Below are 9,678 nucleotides of genomic sequence, written 5' to 3'. Positions count from 1 at the left end.
GGCGATTTGAATGCGTTAATGACACTGAGTGGATCCCTCACATGTCCTCTGACACGCCTGAACAAAAGGTGCACAGAGAGCAGCTTTTTAATCACCTTTCCCACATCATACAGCCAGTAATAGGGCCATGCATAGATCTGAGGTCATTAGAAGGAAAGAAAAAAAAACACTAATTTGGCCCCCACATAAGAAACACAAACCTTCACTGTTGTCGGGGAGTTCAGGCCGTATTAAATCAGCATATTTACATACGGGGTCAGTGCCAAGGGAATGGGACGAGGCCATCTATTTGTTTGCAGTCATTACAACATCTTTGAATAGTGTGGACAAGTTGAAGTGAAATGAAGAGGACAATTAATTACTTACAGTACATGAATCAGATCACCATGTTTTTTTAGATTCATTTTGTTTTGTTGCAAAATCTTATCAATGTCTGGGGCAAGAACATGTAGCATTACACATACTGTAATGGCAAAGTTGTTACGGCCATAAACAACCAAAATGCAATGCCTTTTAAGTCCCGTTTCCTTCTCAGCGAGCCATTTATTCCCTTACTGACCCTAAACAGCTTTTCCTGCACAATTCCCTCCCCACTGTGCTAGTTCTAAGCTAGACATGTCTTCCTAACTGTCCACTGCATCAGTATGTATTTTGGACTGATCAGACTGACATCTACCATAATGAGTTTCTCATGGCCTGTCTCACTAAACTTGTAAACTTGATTTCAAAGTAAATCTCGTAGTTCTGTTATGTTTAGACATTTAATTGAAATCCTTTTTAAAGCTATAGTGCGTAGTTTCCGTCTCCCCAATGAGGAATTCTAAGTAATGAAAACAACACAAGGACACGGAGGATTAAAACAAAACATGATGGACTCTTCAGAAAAGGTAATCATCTTCACTTTAGTTTCTGTGCGCCAAAGTCGCCGGACGACGCAATCTTCTGAACACAGCCATACTGAGAAATACAGCGAGAGTTTTGTGGAGCGGTTGGCCTAAATTAGCTTTGTAGCAACTCATTTAGCAATGGCTTGAATGTAAAAGATGTTCACTAATATCTAAAAGTTACGCACTAAAGCTTTAATCTCTAAAGTAAAATTGAGAATGTCCTTTCTGGTGGAACAGCACTGGCGTGGGATCTGACAGAACTCACAAACCGACAGATACAACACGCAGAGGTTTCTGGTTAATTTACAATGAACTGAAAATACTTTCCACTGGACCATCATTTCAAGGCCTTGGCTAAACAAACGGTGCAGCTGACAGTGATACAACACATTTGCCTGGACAAAAGTCAAAATATTCAGCTCAGTTTATCTCGAGGACAGGCTGGGTCATTTCACTCTTGAATTCAAAGGTTTCTGCACTGTAACTGTTAAAAGAAACAATTCTTCTCCCTTTGCTGTGGGTTGGACGTTGGTGCTGAAAGTGGAAACTTTCAGAGGAAAACCCAGCATTAATTCACAGTATTTGCACTGCCAACTGTCAAGCTGAGTCTCAAGTTGTGAGGCGTTCAGAGCTGACAGACTGAAACGGTGACGTGGGTACGTGGAGCCGAGCACACACTATGACCACAAGGAACAGATCAGATCACCATGGTTACTCAGTGTAATAAGGTCAGCGTGTGATGCTGGATTTTACCATCTTAGCAAACTACTGGAAGGTTTCCATCAGCAATCAGTTGTTGCAAATCTGGGCTTTTTGTTTATTTTCTTGTCCAGAAGAGCATACCCATTCCTTAATTGCCTATTTTCATCTGACTAGTTCATTCTTAATGAATCAATCAATCCAACATTTTACTGAAGCATGTCATGGCACATTTACAGAGAGCCCTTTATTCGGAACTGTTTCCCAGCAGACACATTGTTTAATGACCAAAAAAAAAAAAAAAAAAACACGATGGTGACTAAAAATAGTCCCATTCAGCAGACCGGCTGCAGAAGACAAGAAAGCAAATCTCGACAATAACAGAACAAAACATATCTTAAAGAAGGAAAATTAAGTTTTCACACTGCATAACAACTAACGATCCTGGCAGCTGTTATAACAAAGCAACACTTTATTTTCTTACTAAGATAGTACAGGGACACATTTATTAGTTTAATAATCTGCTAAAACTCAAACATGCACATAGAACAAAATCTTCTTTGATTTTAGCACGTCAATAAGGAGTTAATAACTGTCATGTCTCAGGTGTAATAAAACTTACATTACTGATCTTCCTAGGTAAATGACACTTTGTTTCCCACATCATGACAATACATCTTTGAAAAACTTGTGAGAGCCAATATTAACAGAACAAGAGTAGTAAAAAAAAAGAAAGAAAAGAAAGTGAAAGCTTTTTTTCTGCAATAATGGGTTGGAACTCCTCAGAGCATCCATGAACATGTTCTTAAGTAAGACTGAAGTCATGTGACTATTATTGGCATGACAGGTGCATCAGTTTTCCCAGTAGTTCACAAAGACAAGTCTACTCTTTAAATTTTCACTTGTGAGCACAATTCTGACTGTATCGAAAAAGGTCTGACTCACCCAAATTCCGTTTAAATAATGATTTTTCTCAAACCGTTATCCCCGACAAAATGCAGATGTACTTGAAGGCCCTTGATATACATGACTTTGACAACCAGTCATGCCAGAACCTATAAAAAAAAATCCCATTTTGGATTGTGATACAACTGACCTGACAGCTTTAGCCTAAATTAAGCTGAAGTCACAAGTTAAAGAGCGTTGTACTCCACACACTTTGATGGCACAGTCGTGAAGTGTTTCTGGCAGATAGTCATTAGCCTCTTGAGTCCCTGTAGAACAAAAAATAATAAAAAAACAAGGCAATTAAGTTGGCAGGTCAACTATATCCCACCCGGTGTATTTATTTCTCAAATAGCCTAGCAGAATATTAAGCTTTTTTAGACACATTAACATTTCGTTAATGTGTTGTGATGATGATGATGATGATGATGATGATGATGAGTGATATAATGTGATGACTTTAAATAACTATTGTATATGCCAATAACCTCAACTTTGACCTCCTCTATAAAGCTCAGCAGTCTGTTTAATTGACATTAACATACCACACATGCCAATTTATACAGGAGTGGTGACTCTACACTGAGAAGAATAACGCAGCAACATTTGCATACCCTACATGCAAAATATTTACCGTGTTAGCAGGTTTCAGCATTGGAAGTGTCCCTCATGAACCCCAGTCATCCCAATTAGAGCCTGACCGATATATCGGCGTGCCGATATTAGGCATTTTCCAAACTATTAGCATTTATAATGGCAGATAAATGAATATTTCAATTTCAAATATCTAACCCTAACGGACGAAACAGCCTTCAACCATGTTATGAGTGTTGGCTTTGCATAATTTGTCCACCAGGGGGCGCTCTACAGCGTCCCTGTTAGCAACACTGGTGTTTAACCCTTTAAGTTTCATATCTTAAGTTTGTATTTTTATACATTTTATTTATCAGAACTTTAATATATTTTCATGTTCTTCTGTTCTTTTGTGACAATAAAACAAATAAGTTTATTTTTAAACTACATTATCATATTATTTTAGTGAGGACTCATAAATAACTACAAATAACTAATGTTAGGGAACTATCAGATTTTTAAAACACCAAATATTTGTATCAATATCGGCCTTAAAAATCCTCGGTCGGGCTCTAATCCCAATTATGTCACTGTATGCCTATATGAAGAGTCAATATGCATCTTTTCTGATTTTAGTAATAGAACACTACTACACAGAAAGCATAGAAATGTTGGGTCTAAAAAAAACAGTGCACTTTTACTTAAGTAATCAAAATAACAAGGGGAATAAAAAAATATTCTAAAAATTGTATGGTAATAAAGCCTAAATATGGCATTGCATTTAACCGTGAAATGTTGACACGTCATTCAACCAGACATGGGTTTATTCTAAAGGATACAACAAAGTGAAAATGATAAATTCCTGATTGGTCAAGGTAATAATCTTGCCATTATTTTTTACCTTAGATCTTGAGGGTCACTGTGCTAGAAACAAATCCTAACCTTAAGAGAGAGTTAGACACTATATGTAGGGGATAATCTCAGGGTCTCACCTGGATGTATTTTCTCTGTGTCTCATCGTTGAGCACGTGGGCCACATGCTTGGAGAAGATCTTTTCTCGCCCAGTACGGGCGTGGATACCCACCATGGTCACACCGATAGGCCATGGAGCATTACCAATGGCCATCTGCAGGTAGGCATCATTTGCCTGGACAAAAAGTTGGATAAAGTTGATAACATTTGAAAATTAATTAAAAAAAAAGGGGCTAACATGGTCAAAAACACTGTTATACAAATAATGACATACCTTGACATATTCTCTTTCCAACATGAACTTAATTATGTCCGTGATTGACTCTTTGATGTCAGCTGGTAAACTCTGAAAGAAATAATAGAGACATCATAACTATTAGAAAAAATATAAACAACATCCTTGCAGCTTGTTTTACTCTCTCCATAAAATGTTACCTTCTTCCTGAGCTTCCTGAAGAGAGGTTTGAGGTAAGACTCAGTCTGTGAGTGAGTTGCGCTGGCCAGCTTGCCCTGAACACTTCGCTTCACGTGGTCCTCTCGGCTGTTCAGATCTTTGGCCCAAACACCAAGAAGAAACTGGTATACAACAGGAAGGAAATGAGGCCATTGACAAAATATTAACAAGAATGGAAATGGTGAGAGAAAGATTAAGATTATTTGTTCTTACATGGTAGCGTTGAAACACATCACAAAAAACATCCCATCATGAAAATAACATCTCTTCATCCATTGAACAACAATGCAAATCAACACTCAAAACATGAATAGCAGTCAGTTAGTGTAAAACTTTTTTTATCCAACAGCTCCCTCTAGATCAAAGGTAGAGCATGATTTTTTTGCCTTACCCTCAAAAACTTGTCAATAAGCTCCTGGTCTCCATCATCATCTCCAGTGCCTAGGGTTTTACCAAGAACCTGAAGGAGAGTTTCAGTATCAGACACTAATTGAATCATGGGCTTAATTTACTAAAGAACACAGAACTAAAAAAAAAATATTGCAAACCTCAGCTTGTGACATTAAAATGAGTAAATAGTTATTGATAAATTGCCCGTAACTTGATCCAAGAGAAAAAAAACACTGTTAACTACGCAATGTTAACTATGTAATGTACCTCCAACTCTTCTATAGTGGTGTTTTCTTCATGGACTTTCAGGTCGTGCTGTGTGTCCACTTCTCCTGGCTCTGTTCCTCCAACAATCTCATTTAGGTACTGCTGGTCAATCTTGTCCATGGCTGCTTTTAGGTCATTCCTCAAGCCCTAGACACAGAGGCAGTGTTAAACTGTGTCACTCAGGATATCCATCCATCCATCCATCTTCATCCACTTATCAGGTGTCGGGTCGCGGGGGGAGCAGCTCCAGCAGGGGACCCCAAACTTCCCTTTCCCGAGCCACATTAACCAGCTCCGACTGGGGGATCCCGAGGCGTTCCCAGGCCAGGTTGGAGATATAATCCCTCCACCTAGTCCTGGGTCTTCCCCGAGGCCTCCTCCCAGCTGGACGTGCCTGGAACACCTCCCTAGGGAGGCGCCCAGGGAGCATCCTTACCAGATGCTGAACCACCTCTACTGGCGCTCCTTTTGACGCGAAGGAGCAGCTGCTCTACTCCGAGCTCCTCACGGATGACTGAGCGTCTCACCCTATCTCTAAGGGAGACACCAGCCACTCTTCTGAGGAAACCCATTTTGGCCGCTTGTACCCTGGATACTGTGCTTTAAACTTAGGACAATAAAATTAATAAAAGAATCACGTAAAAAATGTATAACATTTACTGCTTCACAGAACTTGTCTGGAGCTTAGTGGAAAGCAACACAATCAAATCTGCTTCCAGTGACAGCTTAAAGAAAAGTGTATTTTGAAAGTCCAGACATTGAAATAGTTACGACATGCTACTTTTTCAATGTAGAGGTTACTGTGGGATTTGATTTCCTAGATAGGGTGGACTTAAAAAAGCATATCTTTACTGCATGATGTGTCCTACTCCAAGACACACTCAGGCCTACCTTGTTTACTTCCGGGGTCAGAATCTCAATCTTCCTGAGTCTCTGAAAAGCATCATAATCGGACTCTCCAAACAGTCGGATTGGTTCCCCTCGTTCCCTAAGCCGGCGAATTACCTATATAAACACAGCGATGCAAAAGACACATTAACTTTTAATATGGAAAGAAAAATTACTTTAAGGAAAGTGTTAATATTTTATATTGACTCACTTCCTGTCGCGACAGTGTCATTGGCAGCTTCTCTTCTGTTAGTTCCAGTTCTAACACTGGATTAGCTGAGGTGGATGGCTCATCATCTTCTTTCTTATCAATCTTCCGGACAACATGGAAGGAACAGAAAAATACTCACTATTGAAGGGATTATTGAAGGTATGGAATTTGATAACATCAAACGATTGCTCTTTCTGAGCCAATGCAAATGAAACAAATACAACTGGGATTTGTGAAAAGTATCTGCAATGTCTTCATGAGATGAGACCTCAGGAATGAAGAGGATGTGTTTTTACTATGATGCATTGGATGGCACACACTCACATCCCTATCTTACCTGCAGCTCTTCTATAAAGACAAGACACATAATAATTTACCAATAAAAGCAAGCATTACATTCATCTCATTTCAATTTGTGTTATTTGAATGCTGGCTATGCCACCTAAAGCCTAATCAAGGGAAAAAATATTCAGTCTTTTTTTTCGGTAAAAAAGTAAACAGTATGCTACCAGATCATGCTTTAATGGGCACATGCATCCCAGCACTCTTAGATTGTGGTATAAGGAACACAATCTAAAAGAACAAACATAAATTAAACACAAAAAGCCTTCCAAACAAACAATGGCCCTTGCTCAAATAAACACAGTACACTGCAAAAGCATAGCTATATGTTTGACATTTTAAGCCTTGCACAAAGTAGAACATGAATGCAGTTTTCCACAGAGCAACTGTTACAAGGAAATGCAAAACCTTATATAAATGTATTTACAAAACGTATAGCATAGTTGGTATAAATATTAAAGAGGTCACAGATTATGTGCAAAATAAGAAGTGCAGCTTTGCAACAGAATTATCTTTTATTTCATTTCAATATCCCATGCTGAAATTCACACCATGTCTGTGTCCCACTTTGACTTTGTTGATTCCTTTCCTTGTTCCCTTGCTTTCTGACAAGTGATTGTTGCCGAGTTTGTAAATAGTTTATAACAGATAACTGGTCCAGCATATAGCCTAGTTGTCATAGTGGTTGCTGCATATAAAATTAAATTGTTAAAAGCATATATATATATATATATATATTGACAAAGGTGGTGTATTGGAAGTGCTAGGTAGTTTAGCAAATACAAATCTTATTTTCAAATTAATTTCTGTAATTGGCTATTTGTTCATGAAAGTACTTGTTTGTACAAATTAGTTTACGTTCACAGATTGAGTTGTTTGATGTTGAATCAATTATCTTGAACCAAAACCCAAAGTCCTCATGGGGTTATTTCTAACAACCCGCACTGGAAAATAAAGTTATCTCCACCATGTTTCCACCATTTCTGCTTTTATCCTCACTGGCTTAAGAGAGTGAACTTTCAGAAAGGGTGTCAAGGAAGCGGAAGCCTTTGGGACACAGTGTGTTTTATCCTTTTATCATGCATCCTGTCAGCTACTGTCACTGTGCAAATCCCATACCTGGCTCTCAGGAGTCTCTCTCTGTACCTACAGATGCAGGCAGCAGAGGCGGGTTGGGGGAAAACAGCAAACACAAACACTAATATACACCTGAGCATCAAAGCCTGACCTTATTTTGTTTCCTGGCAAAGAGTTATACTACATTATTAAGAGTATCATACTAAATATGAGATCAAACCTGAAGAAATGCAGTGATTATATATATGTGTGTGTGTGTGTGTGTGTGTGTGTGTGAGAGAGAGTAAGAGAAAGAGTGTGATCTTGACAACAACCTTGTATCCACATCTTATGAAGTAGTCTTCTTGTTCCATGCGTGCAAGATCAGACCTTTTGAAGAATTTTTTGGAGCCCTGAAAGCAGAAAGATAGTTGACTTGTTACATTTCTAATCCAACTCAAGATACAATGCAATGAAAATATTATTATATATATATTATTTATTATACTTGTGACAACATACTCTACAGCATTTTAAATAATAAAACTCATTCTTTTCAACAAAGCAATTTTTAAGTTTACATCTGACTGAATGTGAGCACAGGTAAGAGGTGTCACAGACTAAACACAAGCTGCCATAATATTATACATTACAAGTAACGGTCCAATTTAAGGAATAACATAAGTAAAAGAGTGGCGCGGTATAATGAAAACAAGAGACATTGACTGTTTATCTGTATTAAAGAACAATAAAACACGCTGTCAATGAGGCTATCAGCATTCCTGTTGTACTGACATGCCCTTACCTAACGTTATCCCAATCTTTCCATCACACTGAAACTGAATACATTATAAACTTGTGTGTGGCGTAAAGTTATAGTTTTGAGATTTAATCCCAGTGTTCCTTCAGCAGAGGGCAATCAAGGCTAACGTTAATTTAAAATGTAGGGTTAACAGTAAAACAGTTATAATAATTTTGTCTTCAGTTTAAGCTGAATATTAAAGAATATCAAGCAGTTAACGTTACGTTATTTGCTAACGTTAGCTAGCTAGCTATGTGTTTACCTTATCCCAACGTTAACTGTTACTATCAGTCTCACTGTGTTTAACGTTAGCTATTTACTGTACGTTACTGTATGTGGAGTTCAGTACTGTATCATCAACGTTACGTCTATCAATAACGTTACTTGTAAAAACATCGATGATTATGGAAAGGCAGCGTTAACCGAAAAGAGTTAGCTAGCTAACGTTAGCTAAGTTAACGTTAACGCTAGTAAACCTTTTAGCAACAGGGCAAGCTAAGCTAACAAAAACAAGCAATTTCATCAGCTAGCTAACTTTACTCACATCAACAAGCTGTTTGTCTTCGATGAGTTTTCTTTTCCTTAAGATCTCAGCTTTCAGTGTATCCATTTTAAATTGTGGTCGTTATTCGTTTATTTCAACAAATAACCACACACGTAGCCAGCTAAGACTTTCGCAACAACGCTAAACTAGCTAGCTACCACTTGACACTTAAACCGGAAGTTAACTTAAACCGATATATACATATACAAGCCACGACTGAGTTTTCATTATAAGAGTCCCTTCTTCTTATTCTTTTTCTTTAGAGTTTAACGGCAGTTGGCATCCAAGTCGTTGCGTTACTGCCTCCTATTGACAATTTCTCAATATCTATTTATTCAGACCAATGCACTACAATTTCCTAAAAACACCAGTACCTTTCAAAAACGCAAATAGATATTTCCTTCCATTCATAATAACACCACTTTCAAGGACATCTGTAATCCCGAGTTCACCTAAACCTAATTTCCGTAGTCCAGCAAACATAACCCCTCTTTCTCGGACATATTTCCTGCATGACATTAATACATGCTCCACTGTCTCCATTACCTCACATACATTGCACAGGCCAGTCGGATGTTTCCCTAATATAAAAAGTGTTATAAGAGTCCCAAATGAGATGTTTCAAAATAAAAATGTAAAAATTAAAT

The 9,678-nt window shown here is 38.0% G+C and overlaps 1 protein-coding gene across 3 annotated transcripts in view; it reads right to left on the bottom strand.

The window, feature by feature from the left end:
* Positions 1 to 1,793: 1,793 nt before the first annotated feature.
* prpf18 (PRP18 pre-mRNA processing factor 18 homolog (yeast)) overlaps positions 1,794 to 9,678 on the bottom strand; it is a 9,701-nt gene continuing 1,816 nt past the window's right edge. The window contains exons 1-11 of one of the 3 annotated variants that reach the window (XM_028585367.1): positions 9,032 to 9,298; positions 8,021 to 8,098; positions 7,749 to 7,775; positions 6,288 to 6,389; positions 6,080 to 6,193; positions 5,189 to 5,335; positions 4,923 to 4,991; positions 4,513 to 4,653; positions 4,352 to 4,423; positions 4,097 to 4,252; positions 1,794 to 2,800 (exon numbers count right to left, since the gene is read on the bottom strand). In XM_028585367.1, coding sequence (XP_028441168.1) covers positions 2,720 to 2,800; positions 4,097 to 4,252; positions 4,352 to 4,423; positions 4,513 to 4,653; positions 4,923 to 4,991; positions 5,189 to 5,335; positions 6,080 to 6,193; positions 6,288 to 6,389; positions 7,749 to 7,775; positions 8,021 to 8,098; positions 9,032 to 9,097 — 1,053 coding nt within the window. In that variant the 5' untranslated portion in view covers positions 9,098 to 9,298 and the 3' untranslated portion in view covers positions 1,794 to 2,719. Of the gene's footprint in view, positions 2,801 to 4,096; positions 4,253 to 4,351; positions 4,424 to 4,512; positions 4,654 to 4,922; positions 4,992 to 5,188; positions 5,336 to 6,079; positions 6,194 to 6,287; positions 6,390 to 7,748; positions 7,776 to 8,020; positions 8,099 to 9,031; positions 9,299 to 9,678 lie in introns of those variants that run through there. The other 2 variants (XM_028585369.1, XM_028585368.1) reach the window with 2 other exon arrangements.

Source organism: Perca flavescens, chromosome 8 (genome assembly GCF_004354835.1).
Source record: "Perca flavescens isolate YP-PL-M2 chromosome 8, PFLA_1.0, whole genome shotgun sequence".
In the NCBI taxonomy this organism is placed as follows: domain Eukaryota; kingdom Metazoa; phylum Chordata; class Actinopteri; order Perciformes; family Percidae; genus Perca; species Perca flavescens.
Note: the sequence above shows the minus strand (reverse complement) of the source record. Positions and strands in the feature narration are given on the sequence as shown.